The sequence below is a fragment of the Candoia aspera genome, chromosome 7 (assembly GCF_035149785.1).
Source record: "Candoia aspera isolate rCanAsp1 chromosome 7, rCanAsp1.hap2, whole genome shotgun sequence".
In the NCBI taxonomy this organism is placed as follows: Eukaryota; Metazoa; Chordata; class Lepidosauria; order Squamata; family Boidae; genus Candoia; species Candoia aspera.
In genome coordinates, this window is record NC_086159.1 from 1162622 (window position 1) to 1184501 (window position 21880).

The 21880-nt window shown below is 54.7% G+C and overlaps 1 protein-coding gene across 2 annotated transcripts in view; it reads right to left on the reverse strand.

Moving 5' to 3' along the window:
- SHANK3 (SH3 and multiple ankyrin repeat domains 3) overlaps positions 1–21880 on the reverse strand; it is a 262450-nt gene that overhangs the window by 169821 nt on the left and 70749 nt on the right. For both annotated transcript variants that reach the window (XM_063309491.1, XM_063309492.1), the window contains exons 4-9: positions 16288–16396; positions 11026–11177; positions 6306–6473; positions 5630–5746; positions 3830–3907; positions 1309–1375 (exon numbers count right to left, since the gene is read on the reverse strand). In XM_063309491.1, coding sequence (XP_063165561.1) covers positions 1309–1375; positions 3830–3907; positions 5630–5746; positions 6306–6473; positions 11026–11177; positions 16288–16396 — 691 coding nt within the window. The remainder of the gene's footprint in view (positions 1–1308; positions 1376–3829; positions 3908–5629; positions 5747–6305; positions 6474–11025; positions 11178–16287; positions 16397–21880) is intronic.

Genomic DNA, 21880 nt, shown 5'->3' on the forward strand with positions numbered 1-21880 from the left:
CGGAGCGTGCAGCGCCATCACTCAGAAGTCCATTCTGTGGGCTTTTAAAAACTGGCTCTCTAAAATCTGCTATCCTGCTGGCCTTTTCAAAGAATTCCTACAACTGCTTCCCATGGAAATATTCTTCGCAGAAATGAGAACAACACGAGACCCAAATTCAGGTTGTATTGGTGGTATATTTTTAACAAATCCAGAGAGCCCGTGCTCCAGCTTACAGCACTGCTTTTCCTCCTCTTCCTCAGGATGAAGATCCTGCTGACCTTCTGACAAAGTTCACCCCCCCCCCCGCCATTGATCAGCCAAGGAGCTGCCTTTGCACAATGCCCCAAAGTTGTTCGTCTTAAACATTGGCTAGTTTCTGTGGCACAAACCAGCCATTGGGCCAGTGCATTGCTCTACTACGGTTCCCACGCCAGAACGGGGAACAGCCCCCTCCCCTCCCCCCCCCCTCCTCAACGTGGAGCCTGCCTTGCCTGCTGCCCGGAGGTCCGCCTCGCCTGCCTTGATCTGCCGGCTCTGCAAGGAGGGTCCAGGAGGGTCGTGGGAAGGAGCCAGCGATCCTGCACTTCCAGACACTTGTCCTCCTCCGCAGCTGCCCCCAGATCACCTGCCCCATCTTGTCCGCTGTCCTTCTTTCCTTCTTGCTGGGGACACCTCTCCTCTGTCCCCGTCCCCACCCCTTTGCTTCTGCACTGGCACCTCCCCCTGCCCCCCGCAGCCTGGCCCTGCTGACAGCGCGGCCTGGGTTGGGTGGCTTGCATGGAAGGAATGGTTAAGGGGTTAAAGGCCTGCCAAGGGACGCCTCCGCTGCCACCGCCTCCTCCTGTTCAGGTTTTGGAGGCCTTTAAATGTCTTTTAAAATTTAAATGTCTTTTAAAAGCCACTCGGCAGCAGCACCAGCTGTTAAGATCCCGCAAGGAAAAGAGGGCAAGTGAGACATCCGGAATGGCCACTGGGCTTCTGCCTGGGCTTCTGCCGCTGACGGGGTGGGGCGGGGTGGGGGGACTCAAGAAAAGCAGGAGATCGATCCCAAGAAGCCGGGAGAAGCAGGTCACGGCTCCCAAAGGCCCGGCCAGCGCCGGACTCAGTGGCGGGCGAAAGGAGGCGGCCGCTCGAGGGACCCCGCTGCTTCATCAGCTCTGAAGCCTGGACGTGCCTGTTCCCTCCCCTCCCCTCCCCCTGCGAGCCCCCTGCCCCGCCTGAGGCTCCTGGGAGGGGCACCCTGTCTTCCTGCCCCCCTTCTTGGCAGGGCTCCATGGCCGTGCCCACCTGCCTCTCAGTCACACGAAAGCCAAAGGTCACACTCACCAACGTCGGACTCCTTGTGGGTTTTGATGATTTCGGCCAGTTCAAAGTTCCCCGCAATGATGGCCACCTGCAAGCAAAGACCCCGGAGTGAGCAGGACGGCTGCTGGCCACGAAGGCCGGCGCTCTTTGCCTACCGCTCCACCTCACAACAGCCCTGCAAAGTAGGCCATTAACTTCAACTTCCTATGGGGAGACAGGAGTAGACATCTGTCCCGAGCTGTCAAGCCCAGAGGCGGTTTTCTGCAGCCAGACGGGACCCCTGGAGGAGCGGAACGTTGCCAGGCCTTGGAGAAGACCGGGAGAGATGCCTCTGGGAGGGGCAGTGGGCCCTGTGGGGTCAGGAGAAGAGGGTCGCAGACTCGCTGGGGGAGAAAGAGGGAGAGACGCTGACGCACGAACTCTCCCTTCAGCTCCCTTCCCGAGGACATTACGACTCACGTTTCCCTGCATCCACCCTTGTATTTTTATTCCTCTGTGGCCCTCCACTTCAGACTGAGAATGGGGTCTCAGAAGAGGCAGAATCGGGTGTCAGCCGCCCACCATACAAGTGAGCGGAAGCTGGGCAATTCATGCCTTTTGTGCATCTGTGCACATCTCCCGGAGGTGTCAACCACAACCCCAACCCCCCCAGCCAACGCAGCCAGTGGCGGTGCCCCATGGTGGCGAAGGCTAGCAGATGGTTAGAGCAGAGCAGCAGGTGAGAAGGGGCAACTGGGGGGCCCAAACCGTGGGGATGGTTCGGTGCTGGCTGGGGTGCCCCCTCCTAGTGTGACCTCCTCCCCAGGCCCCCAAGGCGGCAAGGAAATACGCCCCGTCCGACTCCACTTTCTCTCTGGTGCCCAGAGGTCCCTCGTGCAGAGGAGATGGGACCCTGGCAGGTGCTGAACATCACCCGCAACACATCAGGACCGTAACGGATCCAAGACGCCGCAGCCTGACTTGAAGTGTGTAATGGGTACGGACTGGCGTGAAATGCGCTCTTGGAATGGAAAATCGTGATGCGGCCCGTCTCACATTGGCAGCGACAAATGAATCCAGAAGCGGGGGAGGTGTTTGTGCCAGCCACAGGGCTTCAAGGGGCCGTGATGAAGCCCCCCCACAGGATCCAGAGGCCCTTGGCTCTGGAAGTGCACGGTCCTGCCTGGCTTGGTCAGGAGCAGCATATTCCTGACCCCAAATGGCCCTGGTTGCCTTCCTGGGGCAAGTCTCGCTCCCCGGTCTGAGACCAGCTGGATTCTGCTCTGACGGAGCACTTTGCTCTCTGCTCCTGATGCACACTGACCCGGGGGTGTAAAGTGTGGGGGCAGTGGGTGAGCGGATGGCCCTGTTTACTGCAGCATCAAATCCCACTTCCGGAAAGTCTGATCAACCCTGTCTGCCCTGGGGACTTCACACCTGCACACCAATACATGAATAAAATATTGAGGGGGTTGAAAGATGGGGGGTTTTGAATCTCTGGGCCAAAGTCTATTTCTAGACAAAGGAAGTGGGTGTCTGCTCACTCCAAATGGACCACCTCTGCAGGCATTAGGCAGCACCATTGATTCTGCAGCTGGGGGTGAAGTTCGTTTGCACCAAGTTCTAGAACTAATTTGGGGGCCAGTCAGTTAGTCTGCAAGCGGTGATTGCGGCAGAGGGCAGGAGGCAGTCTTTACATGCTCAGAGGTGCTCCAAAGGGCAGGCTGTTGCAGAGGCTCCCTAGAGTTCACCCCTCTAGGGCTGGGCCCTGACCTGAACCTGGCAGGTGGAGAGAGTCCTCTTAAGGTCCATGCCGGGCTCCTCCCAGCAGTCATGGCTGCTGGTGCAAATCCTGCCAGGCAACTGGTGCTGCAGAAGGAGAGGACCGTGCAGGGCCCTGGCCAGTCTGGGCCTTCTGGCAAACCTGCACTCTGCCAGGGCAATGAGTGCATGGCAGCCAAAGCACAGTGGGTCTGGGGTCTCTCAAGGGGGTTCCTGGACCACAGTTGGTTTCATCGGGGGTGGGGGCAGAACATGCTCGTGAAAAGCAAGATGAAGGAAGGAGCCCTGGCAAGGTCCAAAGGAGGGAGGCAGCCTCTGCCTGGCTGGTCTTCCAAGGGAGGGACAAGGGATTCCCGGCAACTCCCGGCTGCTGCTGCGAGGGAGGATTTTTCTCCCAGGCGGGTTGGCCCAGGGTGCCCAGGGAGCTGCTGCAGCCCAGCAGGGGGAGTGGGCAATGAGGAGGACCCATGGAGTCTGTTTCCCTTTGCCCCCAGGGTGCCACAGGCTGGGGGTCCTGGACTGGCTGTGGGGTAGGACAGGAGGACCTGGGGCTTCCAGGGAGCATGGCATCTTGAAAGGGGCGGGACCCCCAGCTGTGAGCAGCCCCTGCCCTTCCCTCCTCCATGGTGGCCTGGCCTGGGCACAGGACTGGGCAGAAGGGGGCTCCAGTGCCAGAGCAACATCTCCTCCCTGCCCTGCGGAGTCTCTCTGTCACCCCTTCCTAGGAGAGAGAGGAGGCTCCCCGGGGGTCCTGGTCCCAGAGCCAGCTTGGCGCTCCTACCTGAAACGCTGTCTGGCTGTTGTAGTTCCGTATCTCCTTGCTGGCTCCCCGGAAGAGGAGAACCCGGGCGCAGCTCTCCTGGCAGAGACAAGGGGGCAGTGTGAGTGCTCCTTCTGGCTGGGCAAGGGGGGGGGAATGAGTGGGCATCTCTGGCCCAGTCTGGAGGAGAGGTCCAGTGGAACTGGTGCCCCAACCAGATGTGGGGGGCTGAAGCTCCCAGCACTGCCCATGGCAGAGGGAGAGCCCGGGAACTGCAGCAGACCCATCTGAAGGACGCCAGCCCTCTCCCTGCCCATGGGGGGCTTGGTGGCCACCTGGCTTGCCCTTGACCAACTCTGGCTGGAAGTCCATCTTGCTCAAGCAGGTCTCCTGTGAAGGAGCTCTTCCCCTGCCAGCTGGGCATCTTTTCTCAAGGATGGCAGAGCTGCATCTGGGCTCCGCTGGCCATGGGGAATTGGAGTGAGCCCCTGCCTGCTCAACTGCTATCTCTGATGGTGCAGGAACAAGAAGCAGATACTCTGCATTGTAGCAGGGAGGATCTCCTTGGCTTGGCCAAACCCATTTCTAGGTAAGCCAATGGTGGGCTGGGGAGACCATGCCTTTTTCAAAGCCCCCATTACTGTATCCTGCCCCTTTTGGTTGCCAGGAGAAAGGGGTGAGAGCCTGTGCTGGGGTACAGTGCCAGCCCCGTGCTCTGTGACCCCAAGAGGGCAGGGCAGGGTCTTTGTGTGGCCAGCTCCTCTTCAGTCTCTGGGAGGACCTCCTGAGCCCACTTTCCATTCCCAGTCCAGAGCAGGGCATGGGGCTCAGGCTTTGAGGTCCAAATTCCTGGATTCCGGCAAGAAAGCCAACCCAGGCTAGTCCTGAGCTAAGTCTGGTTCCCCCTGGCAGAACTCTGGAACTCCCTCCATGCCTTTCAGGGTCTGGAGACACAAAAGGGCACCCCTGGTGCTGCAGGACCTGGGGTGGGCATTTGACCACCCTCTCCCCACGGGGCACACGCCCCCCCTTCACAAAGTCCGCCTGCGTCAGAGCAGTGTTGAGAACTCAACTGAACGTGGTAGTTAATTCCAGGAAGGAAAAAAGGGAAAGAAAAAGAAAAGGAAGGGAGGCTCCAGAGCCTCCATTTGCAGCACTGACCATGGTAGGGTGTTGGAATTCCTGCCCGACTGAGGTTAGCTACAGATAGTCCTTGATTTACGACCATTGGTTTAGCAACTGTTCAAAGTTACGATGGCACTGGAAAAAGTGACTTCCGACCGGTCCACGCACTTACGACCATCACAGTGTCCCTGCGGTCACGTGCTTGGCAACTGGCATGTATTTACAATGGTTGCAGTGTCCTGGGGTCACGTGATCGCCATTTGTGACCTTCCCAGCTGACTTCCAACAAGCAAAGTCAATGGGGAACCACATGATTCACTTAAAGACTGTGGCAAAAAAGGTTGTAAAATCGGGTGCTGTCAAGTGTTGCCTCGCTTAACGACTGCACTGCTTAACGACAAATTTTCCAGTCCCTATTTTGGTCATAAGTTGAGGATTACCAGTATGCCCCTTTTTGTGGGGGGAGGAAACCCTCAACCAGCACCAGGTGAGACTCTTCAGAGGGGCCCCGCAGGCCCTGGAGAGGAACCCCAGGAGGCTGAGCCACCCAAGGGCCCTCCCGACCACAGGGTCCTTCCACACCCGGGCCCTTGCTGCCGAGGTCTGCCTGGATGGTGCTTGAGTGCTTCCGTGGGGCAAGGCCCAAGGCCTGGGGGGTGGGGAGCAGCAGGTGTGTGTGTGTGTGGGGGGCTTCACCTGGTTGTAGAGTGCGCAGACATGGAGGGCAGTGTTTCCGGAGGCATTCTGCGCAGTCATGTCAGCCCCGTAGAACAGGAGGTGCTCCAGATGCTGAACGTGTCCGTAGCGGCAGGCCTGCTCGGAAGGAGAAAGGAAAGGTGTGCATTCAGAGCCCGCTTCTGGGCCTGCCACCCCCTGCACTCCAGGGGGGCTTCCCCAAGCAGGGCTGTCCAGAGGGGGCAGGCTTCAAATGCCACGGTGCCCACTGTCCACTCTCTGGGGCCAGCCAGGCTGCCACACCAAGGCCTGCTGGATCAGGCCCTAAAGTCCTCCTAATTCTGAATGGTTTATCTTTGGGGTCTGCAATAACTCCGTAATAGAATTCCGAGGCAGGACAAGGTGGGGGAACCGAATCCCAAAATTGCTTTAAAGCCTCCCCCACCCCACGTTTGCCCTAGAAGTCTTGCCTGGCAGGGGGGCCGCAGGGCAGGAGCACCGGCTTCCTGGTTGCGCCTCTTCTCTGCCAAGAGGAGTGGGGTTTTGGCCCTGGGCTTCCCCCCAGACCCTCTTTTGGAGAGGCACAGCTGCCAGGCAGCGAAAGGGCCAGAAGCATTTTCCCCTCGGCATCTTCCTTTCCCTGAGCTAAGACTCCGCGCCCAACGCTGGCATCCAAGGGCCTTGCTGCCCAGCTCACCTGGTGGATTTCTTGCCAGCCGTTCTCATCGATGCAACCCACCTTGGCGTAGTCGTGCAAGAGTAACTCACAGCAGTACGGGTCTCCTCCTACCATGGCACTGTGGTACAGAGGGGTTAATCCACGGCTGTCCTTGTAATCCGTGGAGGCACCCAGGTCTAACAGCGTCTGTGCAAACAGAGTCACAGGCGGGCGGGGGCATCAGCAGGGTCCAGCCTCTTGGCCCAACAGGACAGCAGGCACAAGGCCCCGAAGGCAGGAGGAGGCTGCGCTCCCAAAGGTGGCTCTGCTGACCAGGGACTGAGGTGCCCACTGCAGACCAGGCCAGAACCCTCCCAGAGGTACTTCTCTGCCGCTGCCCAAGATGTGTTTGTCTTAAACTCACACACACACACACGCACACACACGGCAACGAAGTAGGGCACTCTGAAAAGGTGTTCTTTAAAATATAATTTAATCAGTTCCGCAACATCCATCAAACCCTTCAGCCAAAAGGGGCCCTCCTGCTTAATGCTTATTAAAGCTTTCCCAGCAGATGGTTGTCCGTTTCTGAAGTTTGATTCAGAACAATGCTAAACAAAATAAGGCTAAACGCAACTGACATTGTGTTCCCAAATCTCATTTCCAAAACTACCATGACAAACAAACAAATACTGTTAAAAAGATTGGCACATTAGTTACGTATGTTTCATCAAGTTGGTGTTGACTTTTAGCTATCCCGTTGATTGAACTTCTTCAGGAAGATCTGTTCCCAACCTGGTCCTTCAGGTCTTCCAACAGTGCCCCATCACCTGTGTAATCATATCCATCCCCCATGCTGCTGGTCGTCGTCCTCTTCTCTTTCCTTCCACCTTTCCCGGCATCCAGAGAGCTGGGTCTTTGCGTAATGTGTCCAAAGTAGGATCATTTCAGCCTGGTCATCTGTGCCTTGAGGGAGAACTCTGGGTTGACTTGTCCAATGACCCGTCGGTTTGTTTTCTCGGCTGTCCGTGGTATTCTCAGGAGTCTTCTCCAACCCCAAAGTTCAAAAGAGTCAATGCTCTTCCTATCCTCCTTCAGAGTCCAACCTTCACTTCCATAAAGCGTCACAGGGAATACCGAGGCGTGCACGATTCTGATCTTTGCAGGCGTGGACACATCACGGCATCTGGATCGCTTTTCCAAGGCCTTCCTGGCTGCTCTACCCAGTGCTAGCCTGCAGCTTATTTCTTGACTGCTGGTTCCTTTACTGCTGATGGCCGATCCTAAAAGGCAGGAGCTCTCCACCACTTCAAAACCTTCATTGCCAATTCTAAGGCTGGTGGTTCTACCGGTTGTCATTCATTTGATCTTCTTTATATTTAATTTTAGGCCCATTTTTTCACTTCGCTCCTTAACTTTTATTACTAGGGCTTGCAGATCCTTTGCATTTTTGGCTACGAGGGTTGTGTCATCAGCATAGTGCAGATTATTGATGTTTCTTCCTCCAATTTTAAAACCACACTCATCTTCTTCTCAGCCAGCTTCCTTCAGTATGTATTCAGCTGTCAGGCTAAATGATCTGTTTATTTGGGAGGGCTAATAGAGGAAAGTCAGACCCACGCAGGCACCCAAGATTCAGAGGGTCTATCGAAGCCACCCCCATCCAGCTCTGCCATACAGAGTCCGCCCAGAACATACATACGCACATTGATTGATCGATTGAATTTGTCACCGCCCATCTCCTCCCAACTCCTGACAATTCGTGAGATGACTGTACAGGCTCTGATAAAATATCTCCATGAGCAGAACCCTTCACCCCCTGAAGGCCCTGTTTTTTTTTTCTAAAAACGGCTTCTCGACTGTGTCAAGCTCTGGATGACATTTCAGCCCTGCCCTCTACTCCGTCTCTCCAACTGCTGGCAGGCTGCTTTCCTGCCTCTCTAGAAACTTCTCTTTTCCAAGGAAAAGCCACCCATTTCTCAACAGGACTTGGCCCAGAGTCCTCAGCAGCTTGATTGCACCCATCTCTGAGGAATGGGAACTGAGATCCGAGAGGCCCGGAAGGAGCAGGGTCTCAGGGGGGCCACCCAAGGAGGAGCAGGAAAGAGGGGTCCTGCCACAGTGAGGGACCCCTACTCACCCTGGGCTCAGCTGCCTCTCTGGGCCCAGAAGAGGCCAGACAGACTCACAACCCAGCCTGAGAACCTTGCTTTGAGTTTGAAACTGGCCGCCCAGAAGAGATTTGTGCTTGAATTATATCCTGGACATGGAGAATGTTTGAAGCATGAAATGAGATCTTTTGACGCTGGAAAATTCAAATGAAATGTGTTTTGCAAACAGAAGCCCAGACGAACATCAGCCTCATTCCACGCCAAGGGGGCTTGAGGTGGTGCTAAGCAATTCTGTCCCACCCCCTGTCCTTTGGATAAGCCACAGAAGTTAAAGGCATGGGATGAGAAGCGAAAACGAAAACGAAGGAGAAAAGGTGCCTCTGGTTTATACCTGCTCCGCTCGGTATCCCCCTCTGTACGTTTCCATCCTTGCAGGCCGTCTTTCTTCCACTGCCCCCATCCTGCACTTCACAAATGGCCATTCGCTCTTCAGACTTGTCACCTCTTGCTTCTTCAGGATCTCATCAGCTCCACTTAACCACCCTTTTCGGTGCCTCTCCTTCTCCTCTACCTATTCATTCTGCCTTCATATTTTTGTTTTGCAGTTTGATCTTCATTCATTCCCTCAGTGTAATGCAAGCATCACAATGTCCTTTCTACACTTTGGCACTCTACCCATGCCATTTCAGTGGCGAGGGGGGCACTGCTGGAAGACCTGGAGAACCAGGGTGGGAACTGATTCTCAGGAGACAAACTACCCCCGTGGCCGCTAAGAGTCAAAACAGACTCGAGGGCCCGTCATCCATCCACTCAACCCCACATTCCTTCAGCACCCATTCGTTTTTCTTGCAGTACCCCACCAACCACAGCCAACGTTTGTCCTGACGTACCCAGCTCTCTCTTCCACATAACAAAGCAGGCAGAAGTATGCCGTTATACATGGCCGGTTTTGCTTTTTTAAAATAACATTTATACCTCTCAACAAACCATGTACTCTACGCTATATTTTTACCTGTACTGGCAGGAACGAAATTCTGGTGATTTCTCCTTCTATTTCCCCATCTTTAGTAAGCATTGTACCAGGTATACCTATTCATTGCTCTTGCTTTTCACCATTTGTATAAAACTTGCAAAACTTCATTGCAAACACAACCACTCTGGTCTTCACTGCATTCATTTTCAGATACATATTCCTCATGGCCTTATACAATCTATCTAAAAATGGAAAGCAAAGTATAGAATGGAGATGCCTTGGCTTGGAAGTGGTACATGTGAAAAGGATCCGGGTATCCTTATCAACCATGAGCCAGCAGCGTGAGGCAGCAGCTAAAATGGCAAAAATTATCTTGGAGTGCATTAAGAGGTGTATAGTCCAGATCATGGAATCCACTTGGAATACCGTGTCCAGTTCTGGACAACATAGTTCAAAAACAACAAACTGGAGCAAGTGCGGAGGATGGTTATGAAGAGGGCGAGGGTCTGGAAGCCCCACAAGGGACAGTTAAAGGATCTCCGTATGTTTAGCTTACAGAAGAGGCAGCTGGGGGGAGATAGGGTAGCACTCGCCATATACCTAGAGGGCTGTCTCACAGAAGAGGGAATGGACTTATTCCTGATTACCCCAGAGGACAGGACCAGATCCAGTGGGTTGAAATTACAAGGATGAATGTTATGGCTAGACATCAGGAGGCATTTTCTGACTATAATATGAGCTGTCAGCCAGTGGAACAGGCTGCCTCATGAAGTACTGAATTCCTCTTTGCTAGAGGTCTTCTAACAGAGGTGGGATGGCCACCTGTCAGCGGTACTCTAGTGGATCCACCCTGAGCAGGGGGTTGGACTAGATGACCTCTACACTCCCTTGAAACTCATGGCATTCACCGCAAATCATTCAGATTATCAGCCCATAACTCACGACTCTCCCTCCCTCCCTCTGGATAAACACATTCCCATCCCCAGCCAACGTACCTCTAATGTCACCACTTGCATTCCTTATAGATGTGTCCGTAAATACATTCTACAACCACGGGGATAATCACAGAGCCTGCTCCATGTTGCTCCATTCACCCGGCTTCCATTTATTATCACGCCTGCATTACATCCATCACCGGCCACTCTTATCGCATTTAGCCACCAACCTCCAGCTCTCCAGAGCATTCCATCATCCAGGCCCATCCGCGTGATCATACACTTCCCCTGAAGGAGCAGCCGGGCGATCCGTTTTCTTTTGCATGCTGATACGTGTCTCGATGACCAAGGAGGGCTCTGCTGGCATCTCTGCCCACTCACAAATTGTATTCCGAGGCAGAAGCTTTCGGGAGCTGCAGCCAATGCCTTTGAATCACATTTGGGAGTTGGCAAAGGTGCCCCCAGTGTCCAAGTCGAATGGAGTGAGACGGGCATAAACACCCCACAAAATTGGAATACAATTTCTGAGTTGGCAGGGGGCTCCTTCAGATGTTTTGCCTCTGTGGTGTTGCCCGGCTCTCCCCCTGCAACATCCACAGCTCCTGCAATCCCAGCCCCGGGCAAGGAGGGCCTGGTGAGGACTCCAGAGGACCAGGGCCAGGCTGAGCAGAGCGGAGCAGCAAGAAAGGCTCCCTGTGCCCTGCCCAGGAGAAACGGACCTGAGCCGAAGAGCAACTCACCCTCAGGGCAGTGTGGTTCCGGCATCGGACGGCCTTGTGCAGCGCCGTCATCCCCTCGCGGGTTCGGAAGTCCAAGTGGGCGCCGCCGTTCTTCAGGGCCTTGATCACCTCGGCACAGAACTCCAGCTGGGCACTCATGGTCAGGGGGCATTCTGTCCAGGAAGAAGAAAGGCAGCTCTCACAGCGAGTCCCAGAGGGTCTCCTTCTGCCTCCCTGCCACTCTCCCACTCCCCCAGTCCCCTTGGGCCAGCCCTTTCCTCGCACATGGTGCCTCTCGGGTCTGCCTCTTAGGTCGGGCATCCACCCAGCCACACTTCCTTCCTTAAATAACCTTGGTTAAACAGAACCCTGGCTCAGCCCAAGTTGGGAATCAAGTCACAGAGTCCTCTACGTGGACCTCTTAGGCAGGCATTAAACAAAACATAAAAAGCACATGTCAACAACCCCACTCATATGTAACGTTTCATTTACTACCAGCAGCAGGGACTGGTCTGCGGATGGCAAGGGCAGAAGACTGCAAACGGAGAGAGCCACGTCCACGTGTGTGTGGGGAGCAGCTGCCCCCCAGACAAACATTCCCAACTTTATCCTTCCTCAGTGGTGGGTGAGTGGTGGATCCATGAGTGGTGGATGAGAACAGGATTAGACTAGGAGACCTCCAGGTCCCGTCCAGCCCTATGATTCTAGGATAAGCCGCCCTACTTGGCTGGGTTTGGCCAACATGGGAGACCAAACTTTTCAGCCCCATTCACCCCGCCTAGCCTGTTGCAGAAACGGAAGTGTGTGCAATAATATCCCGAGTGCTACAAAGGGAGGAAGAGAGCAGAACGGTTCCCAGACCCAGGATCAGGAAGATGTGATTTCAAAGCAGGCTAAAGCCCAGGGGTCTCTCCTTGGCCTGAAGCCCCTCCTGGGAGTTTGGTTCCCCACACCCTCAGCCTGCTGGAAATGGCAGAGTCCTGCCCCTCAGTTTTGCACCCTAGGACAGCATCACAACCCTCTTTCCATTCGACACACGTGGACGCACACCCACTGTCCTTTCAAGAGCCGTCCTGGGAGGACTGCGCGTCCTGGAAAGCCTGGCGCTGGAGTCCAACATTAATCATCATGTCGACATTTTGAAGGGCTCCCTGAGAACCTCCTGCCCTGGCAGAGGACGAAGCCTGGCCGAGTTGTTACTGGCTGGCGGCACACAACCTGGGAAGCTGGTGCGTGACCTGCTTGTCTGTGGCTTACTGTGTGTGCGTACCTAGCCAACCAGGTCCTTGTGATTTATTCAGTAAGCCATTTATTGTGATTTATTCAGTAAGCCATGGGTGGAATGATCCCTCCAGCCTGTTACGCTGTGCAGGCAGAAGGAAGGGGGGCAAGATTCTGAACCTTGATTTCACTATAAACAGGGCTTGTGTTTGAGACGCAGCAGTCACTGCAGTTCCTCCACAAGGGCTTCATTAACTTTGCTGCAATCAATCTACTTCTCAGGGTCTCCTTGAAAACCTGTTTTTGCAATTTCGAGCCAAGCTGCCCAAGGGAAGCCTGACCCTGGAGAAAGCGGGTCTGAAATCTTTGGAATTGTTGAGCATCTGGCCTGATTTCCCTAGACCAAGGACAGTGAGCAGACTTGGGTTCTAAGCACTGTGTGTGGGCCAAAAGTCGTGCATCAGGCTAGGCCCCAAACCAAATCTCATTTCATTTCATCTATATTTGAGTACAGTTAAGTGATCAATCACCAGATGTGTATTCAATAATTTTCTCCTTCTGCCACATCCAACATTACAATTTGGTAATGTTGGAGGCCCAGGGGATGCACCCAAAGCTCTCTGGGGGCCACACACAGCCCAGGGATCTCTGGCAGGGTCTGGGTCTCCTGTCAAAGGAAGAGGGGAAGGCCCGGGGGCCTCTGCCTTTCCAAGCCTTCTGCCCAATGCCTGATCGAGCCTTTCCTGCGTCCAACGGTGCTGCATGGAGGGTCTCCAGCCTGGACCGGTTTGGGCCTCTCTGTGGCAGGGAGGTGGGCCAGAACCTCTGGTGGGCTCCATCTTCACGAGCCCCCATAAAACGCTCACATCCTCCAAAATCTCAGGAAATGCAGAAGGCCCATGTGCCAGAGCGACGGGGCGGCTCTTATGACCCAGCAGTCAGCAACCTCCGGAGCAGCGTTTCTCAACCTTGGCTGCTTCAAGATGGGCGGACGTCAACGCCCAGAATTTCCCAGCCAGCCATCTTAAAGTGGCCAAGGTTGAGAAACACTGCTCTGGAGGAAGATAGCTAAGGACGAGATTCCCGTCATCGTAGAAAGCCAATAGTTTTAGACAGTTCTCTGAGGTTCCAGTAAAGAAAACACGGAACAAGCTGAAATGGACTCAAAGTGCGCAGCAGCGACATCTCCGGGAGAGCAAAGCTCCTGCTTGGCGGTGGGGTTGGACCCCTCTTTGTTCTAAAACTCAAGTCTGGGATGTGCCCCCCACCAAGAGAGGGCTGTGTTCCTGATAAATACAAGGAATAAATCAAAGAAACCAAGAAATAAAATCAAAATGAACCCCCCGCCCCACATCCTTAAAAGGGACAGGAGAAGCTGCTCAAAGTTTACAACAGCCTCTTCCCTCTTCCAAAGGATCCACCAGGCTCTGTCACTTTGATTGCCCTGTGAAGAGGCCACACCCCTGACCCAGAAGCTCCTCTCCAAGAAAACAAAAAGCCTTTCCTTTTTCAAAACTATGGTACAGGTTTAGAGATGGTTTGGACTTACGACGGTGATGGAAAAAACAACTTATGGCTGGTCCTCACACTTATGACCATCACAGTGTCCCCGTCAACACACGATCACGATTTGGGTGCTTGGCAACCTGTTCCCATTTATGACCATTGCAGCGTCCTGAGGTCATGTCATCATCATTTTCAACCTTCCCAGCCGGCTTCTGGCAAGCAAAATCAATGGGGAACCGCATGATTTGCTTAACAACCACATGGTTCGCTTGATGCCCATGGTGATTTGCTTAATGACCGCCGCAAAAAAGGTCATAAAATTGGGTCGGATTTGCTTAATGACTGCTTCACTTAGCAACCAAAGTTCCCATCCCAATTGTGGTCATTAAGCGAGGACTACCTGTATTGCACTTTCCTTTTTCCTCCTATTTGTTTACTGGCAAACAACGGACTAACATCTCTGGCACCATGCAGCTTGGTAATCAGTTACTGTCTGCATGAAAGCAAAAAAAAAAAAGTCTAGTGGTTCAGGCAACAGGCTGGAATCCAGGAGACTGAGAGTTCTAGTCCCGCCTTAGGCATGAATACCGGCTGGGTGCCCTTGGGCCAGTCCCATTCTCTCAGCCCAACTCACCTCACAGGGTCGTTGTTATGGGGGAAAGAGGAGGAGGAAGGAGTATTAGGTATTTTCTCCGCCTTGAATTATTTGTAAAAATAATAAAGGCAGGATAAAAAAATCTAAAAAAAGGTCTGCTTTGCAAATATACCAGATGGGGCTGTGGGGTGAACTGGCCCCTCGTTTAATGACACACAAGGCATTTCATGGGCTTGGGTAGTGCCACGTAAGCCCCCTGGTGCCCCTCTGCCTCTGCCCCCTTCCACTGAGCCTCCCTTCCCCTCCTCCTGGTCCCCATTTCCCTGGCACTCCCCCCTGCTCTTTTCCTTCAAAACGACACCCTCCTTGGGCCGCAGCCAGGTCCTCCCCCCAGCTTTGGCTCTACCCCATCATGCCCTACCCCAACACCATGACTGCTGGGTGTCTCTTCTTATGCAGAGCCTGGGCACTGCCGGGAGCCACTGGGGAAGAGATGGATCGAGCTTTGAGTGCCCTGGCTCCCCTTTCTGAGCTGGCTTCTTGGGACCAGAGCCCCAAGGGTCGGGGGCCAGAGGAGGGGTCCTGAGCCTCTGCGCATTCACTGCCCTGCCCCAGCAGTATCCCCAGCATCACCTCTGCCCCCAGATGCCCCAACTGCAGAGTCCTCCTCTCACTAGGGGCACAGCAGGGATTCCAGGCAGCCAGTCTTCCTCCGCCCTCCCTTTCCTGATTTTGTGATTTATTCTAGACTTGGTTGTTTTGCAGATTAGTCACATGAATTTAAAATCCAATGGTAAAACAATGGGCAACACATACAACAAAACAGCGCCATCCAGGACTAAGCGTTCTTTCAATAATCAGCAGGGAAAACGTATTCATTGATTCTGCACCCCAAGGGACAATGCAATCCCTCGACTCTGTGGGTTTATTGTGCAAAGCTTGATTGGCTGGCTTCAGACAACATGACAAATCCGAAGCAGGGACCCCCCCCCCCCATTTTGGCTTGGAGGGGGAATGGCAGGCAGTCCAGCAGTCCCCAAGGCTTTTCCCTAGATGCCCACCAGGCTCCCTGCTCCTCGGATGTTTGAATGGGTCCTTTCGCAAGAAGAACACATTCCAGATGCCTTTCAAGCCCCCCAAGGCCTTCCTGAAACAGGAGGCAGCGTCTTGGCCAGCTGGTTCAGTTCCTAGCTGAGGGGAGATGTGCGACGGCCATGTCCACTGGGGCTGCCATTTGTGAGCGCGTCCACCACATGCAGATAAAATCCCAAAGGTTTCTGTCCAAAATAGGCTGCCTGCTTGAGCTTACCATTGCGTGAACTGTGCTGTTGGCTAAATTCATTACTTTAAACCACAAACTATTAAACCATGATTTACTGAATAAGCTACAACAGGCTGGATTCACACAGCCTGCTAAGCCATATTAACCACTGTGCTTTATAAACCACAATTGATCACACTAAGCCAAATCCCAAAAGCCACCTTAGTTTTGTGCAATGTGTGAACCCAGCCAATGCCATGCCTCCCACTGACCCCAAAAGGGACCCCTCCCACTGGGCTTCCTCCATCACCTCTCCACCCATCACAGCGAGCCCACCCCAGCAGGCCCACCCAGTGGAAGAAGCCGTGGGTCCAAGAGCAGGCCTTTGGGGCTGCCTCCCAAACAGCCCTGCAAGGCTGGGTGACCCCCTCCCCGACTCTGCCATCCAACTCCCCCCTCCACCCCTCACTTCGGGGGACAAAGAAGGGTCTCTTCAACCACCGAAAGACAAGCTGGTGGAGCTGCTGCATCTCTTAGAGCTGGCAACCTCTAGAAACTTTAGATCCCCCCCCCCCCCCGCTTTGCAGGAGATCTTTGAATCGCCTCGCACCTGGTACCCGGTTGGCCTCTTGGTTTCATGATTTCCTTTCTGAAGGGCTAACCGGGTCCTGTGGCGCCCTTGCCCCCATCCGCATCTCACCTCCAGTGTCTGGGTCGTGGAAGTTGGGGTCCAGTCCCTTCTCCAGCAGCCTGCTGACCTTCTCCACATTCAGAGTCTGCACATAGTCCATAAACTTCTTCAGATTTGCCTGCAGCCACAAGACCAGGAGGAAAACACGCCAATCAAGAGCTGGTCCTGGCAGCCAGACACAGGCCTGCTTGAGCAGCCCAGACCCCCCTCCTGCCAGCGCCCGGGTCCTGTTCCTGCAAGGACTGCCCTGAGGACGCAGCGTCTTGGGCAGGAAAATGGGTCTGCCTGCTGTGCCTGAGTCCAGCCCCAGAAGTGGGTGCAGTCAGGACAGAAGCTACAAGCTTAATTCAAACTTTCATTTAATTAATATTACATTAATAATTTTTTAAAAATCTCTTCAGTCATGTCCGATTCTTGGTGACTGCCTGGACAAGTCCCTGCCGTTTTTTGGCAACATTTTGGGAAGTGGCTTGCCATTGCCTCCTTCCCAGGGCTGGGAGAGAGGGACCGGCCCATGGTCACCCAGCCGGCTTCGTTCCTGAGGCGGGACTGGAACTCCCGGCCTGCCGGTTTCTAGCCTGGAGCCTCAACCACCACATCAGACTGGCTCTCAATCAAATAGAGCTGCTATATCTTCTCTCCAGGGAATTAGCCATCGTCTTCTTTGGTCCCTTGTGTGGGTCTGGCGGGGACTGAGGTTGTAAATCTCCGATCTCAATGCTCAGATTCATCCCCCCCACCCCTGACGGGACCCTGACGCAAAGCATGCGTTTATCCTGAAGGATGTGCAAAACTCTGAAAGGTGCCTTCCTAGAGAGCCATTGACTTGTATGCAGAAGGCAATTTCCAGGCAAAGCAAGGAGGGGCTGAGTTTGCCAGGGGTTGCACAGGGCCTCCTGGCAGGGCCGCAACCAGGGTCTGTGTCATCCGGGGCAAACATGGATACCATGCCCATTTTGGTGCCCCCCCAAGCACTCATTTTGGTGCCCCACCAGTGCAGCGCCGGGGGCACATGCCCTGGTTGCCCCCCCTAGTTGCGGCCCTGCCTCCTGGACCCTGAAAACAGCATGGGGGGCTGCAGCCATGAGCTGAAAACTGGTCCCCAGAGAGGGCTGGAGGAAAGCTAGGGCTCCGGGTCTCCAGGGTGGGGCTCCATGGACATCCAGTGCAGTGTTTCCCCCCTTGCTGCTCCTCTGCTTTTCTCAATCTTGCAGCTCAGCTCAGTTCAGCTCAGCTCAGCTTAGCACAGCCCAAGTCCTGAGCCAGACAAAGAGGCGAAAAGCAGGTCTCTGCCGCAGGAGGTGCATAACCTTTCCATTCTGAAGCTGTTCAAACTCCCAGCAGGGCTTCTGAGGTCAATTTCAGTGTTTTAAGTTGTTTTGAGTTTGAAACGCTCAATTTGAGCTTGAGATGGGATTATCTGGGGCCCAGAAAGCTTCTAGGGAGGCTTCCAAGCAGGTGCGTTTCCACAGTGTGCTCTGTCTGGATTCTTTGAACCTTGCTGAGTCATGATTTGGGGGGGCAGTGTGGCTGTACTAATCCACAGGATGGTCAAAAATATCAAGATGGCAGACACAACGGTGCAATAAAGCTCTGCCCGTATTTTATCCTCATCACACATACAATGCACAAAAAGAAAAAAGGAAAAAGAAAAAAAAACTGATCGCACCATCTTGGCTTTTTTTGACCAGACTCCTTGGACACCCCTGAACCCAGGACTTTGCGTTAAAGTTCAGTGCATTGTGCGAGCTCAGAAGATGGATTGATGTGGTCGCCAGGTTAAGTGTGTTGTCTGAATGCAGCCCTCAAGAAGTGGCTCCCCCAGGGCAACATGGCATTATGCCACTCAGATCCAGGGGTGCCAAGTGAGAGAAATAGATGGGTTGGACGAACGCAGCTGGCTGATCAAGTAACAGCATCTTGCAGAAGCTGATGCCATTTCTCTGATCGTGTCAAAAGCCACAGGGAGGGAGGGAGGACTGGCTGCCACCTTGTATTTCCCATCCTGGTCCCTGCGTCATCCTGCCGGCTGCCACCGGGAGAGGTACAGGCTCTCTCGCTGCCTCTTGCAGGAAGCACCGTGGGCAGAGAAGCAGAGGAGGTCTCCCGAGCAGCCTGGGGCATGGGGGCCCTCATCTGCGCCCTTCAGTGTGTCCTGCCCTTCATCCTCCTTCCAAGGCCCAGGGCCACGTCCATCGAAGGAGGTGCCAGGCAGCTGCCAAACATTCTTGGCAGTGGCTGATGGGTTCTGGAAGAAGAGACTTAAGGCCCAGCTCCCCTTTCCCTGCCACTCTGGGGCCTAGATGGGGCTGGGTGCCTCCCCTACCACTCTCCCCAGAGGACACAGTTCTTGGGGGCAGCTTTTACATGTCAAGCTAGGAGATCACCTGGGCAGGTCCCAGGCTGCGTGGGCTTCTTCACTAAGCTGTGTGGCTCCCCAGGCCACATCTTGGATGGGCTCCCACAATAGCCTTAAGTGGGTCAGCTGAAGACTTCATGGCTGCAGTCTTGGTTAGTTTTAATGGGGGAGGGGAGGGGAGCTGGTGGCTTAGCATCTTGTGGGATCCTGGCCCTTTCGATAAGTTTATGCTTCAGCGCAATGTGCAGGCCTAAAAATCCCCAGACCAGGTTAGGTGAGTCCTGCGTGTCTCAGCGCCTGGGGTCTGTTCCTGGTCACTCTCACTTGTGGGGAAACAGCCTTGGGGCTCAGCCCAGGCACATCTGCTCAGAAGGCTAAAGGAACACAGGAGGCGACTTCCAAGCTTTCGAGAGAAAACTGGGCCAGGGGAACTGCAAGACCAACTGCAAAGGGCTACACAGGCAGGGAGCTCCCAGGATTGTCATCCCCTGGATGGGACAGAAGCAAACTACTTGAAGTAGATCATGGCCTGAGAGAGAGGAAACACTGATTTTCAATTGGCCAGGCACGCTTTTATTTCCTGAATTGCAGCTCCCTTCGAGGCCACACTGGCTGGGACTTATGGGGCACAGATTCCAATAGATGTGGAACCCCCAGGTTCCAGGGGAAGGCTGTCCAGACAAACCTTCAGATCTGCAAGTTATGCCCTCAGGTTGGGTGGCATGTTTTCCTCTCTCTGCTCTGAAAGCCACTCTGTTCTGAGGGTTGAATTTGCCAGCCTTCCTCGCCACAGGGCCCAACCAGCTGCACCCTGACCTTGCTTCCTCCCACACCCCACCGCTTGGTTCTCCAAGCTAGCAGGAGCAGGATCTGCCCAAGTGCCATCTCACAATATATTAGTCAGCGTGTCTGCCTCAGAAATAAATGCTGCAACATGCCTGCCAGCTTGTAGCCAAGCCCCTCTGCATCCCATGCAGACATCCAAGACTGCCACAACTGCAGGCGGGCCACCCAGGGAGATGGGCACCCAACAAGGGTACCCACCACTGGGCAGGCTGACTCAAGTCTGGCAACTGGCTGCCTGAGTCTCTGGGACACGTTGGCGAGTGGCAGAGGGATTTTGCCTGCCTGGACTCTGACGGGGTGCCGGGGCAGTCCCTCTCTGACAGTCCAACCAGCTCACAGGAAGGGCCCAGCAAGCAACAGGGACTGTAGCAGAGGCTCAACGTCCTCCTGCATGAGCTGTCCCAGGTCCCTTCTCCCTGCTTTGCAAGGGACGGGGAGAGGATCCTGGCTGCTCCAGGACTGTGGGCCCAGCCAAGGCAACAGCCCCAACCCAGAGGGCAACATCCCAGGATAAGATCCTGGTATTGGCACCCACCCCTTGCTCTCCGGAGCTCATCCTCTCTGGTGCATCAGAGGCTTTGGGCCTCTGCATCTCAAGCCAAGACCCTCTAAAGGCCAAACACCCTGGGACTGCAGGGAGCTGCTTTCTGCGGGAGACGAGTGAGGGGTCCTTCCATCCAAGGAGCCAAAAGCAAGTCATCTAGACAGGTCAACAATCAAGCTGTAGGCTGGACCAATCCCAGCCTTGGGGGTCCAAGACCCCAGCTGTTCCCAGAGGAGTAGAGCGGTGGCTGCCACCCAGCCCGTGATGCTTCTACAGAACAAGAGAAGCCACGGAAATCTAACCCACTGTGTTACATGAATGTGGATGCTTTGTCTTTCCCTGGCCCCATCAGGCATGTTGGGGCCCTTATTTGGGGCCCTGTGGGAGGGAGGGAGGGAAGGCTGCCCTAAGACCAGGGGTAACAGGTGGCAATGGAAGAGCAGAAGCTGCCTCTAATCCCCCTCACCAGCTCCTCAGTGTTAACAATCCACTGGAAAAAGAGGCTCAAAGACAACCACATTGAACATTCAGAACATGGGGAGCGTGCAAAGCCAAACATTTGGGACACGCACTTGTTTGCTGATGGCGTGGAGCCTCCGCCTGCGGAGATGGCCCGTTGGTCAACATTCAGCCCTGGTAGATGTGATGAGAGAGGGAGAGTCCTCACACCTGGAGGCTCTGGGTTCAGAGCACTTGTGTAGGTACTGGTGCGTCTCGCCCACTCGGGCCCCCTTCAAGACCACCCTCCAGCTCTTCCCTCCAGCTCCTAGAATTCCATGCCCTGGATCCCCCTCCGGATCGTTTGGCTCCTGCTGCCTCACTTCCTGCCTGCCTACCTTCTTTCCTCTGCAGCAATTCGATTTGCAAAATTTGCAAAAATGTAAAGTGGCCAAGGGTTGGGAAGAGAACCCTTTTTGTAGCCTACTTCTGGTCTGCTTCTTTCGGTTTGGGAAACTGCAGCTGTGTTCTAAACTCCGTTTAACCAGCATCAGCACATATTTCATTTATTCCCAAAATACCCTTTCAGAATAGACCAATATCCTCCCTAGCAGGGAATCCAAGGAAAGAGGCTGATGCCAGGCCATCTAGCCAATCCACAGCCAGACGAGGCTTTGAACCCCGGACCACCAGATCCATCTGCGTTTCTGCGACTGACGACATTTGGCTGCTGAGGGCCAGAGCGGCCTCGTTCTCCTCCTCCCTTCTCCCAGGTGATTCTGGAGACAGCAGAGGCCCCTCGCCGGTTCCCTCCTCCCGCCGCTGCTGCCGGAGGCTCCCAAAAGGAGCCCAGCAGGAGTTCAAAGGCGGCTCAGATCGGCTGGGAGCAGAGATTCTCGGGGCAGGAATGCCGGTCCCCTCAACAGTCCCCGGCGCGTGGCGCCGGGCGGAGAAGCGCCAGGCAAGTCTGGGATGGAGCTCTGGCTGCAAAGCGGCAACGCCCCTCAGCGATCGTCATTAAGGACTCCCAGGGCCCCAGCCTGGCTCAGCATCTTCCATGCGGGTCGCACCCGCTGCCGCCTCTCCCAGCACAGACAAGGACCCGTCTGTGCACGGACAGGCAAACAAAGGCGGCGCTGCCTCCCCGTCCCTGTTCGCAAGATAGGCGGCAGCTGGCACCCCGAAGGCCACCTCTCCCGTTCAGAGCCACTGGTGAAAGGGAGGGGGCGGAAGTGGTTTTCTCCGGCGCCGAACCGGCTGCTGCCAAAACGATGTCCAGGAGCTCAAAGGAAAACAAGGACCGGAGCAGCCTCTCTTAGCCACAAAAGCCTCTGAGGAATCCCTCCAGGGCAGCGTCTCTCAACCTGGGCAACCTTCAGATGTGTGGGCTTCAACTCCCAGAATTCCCCTGCCAG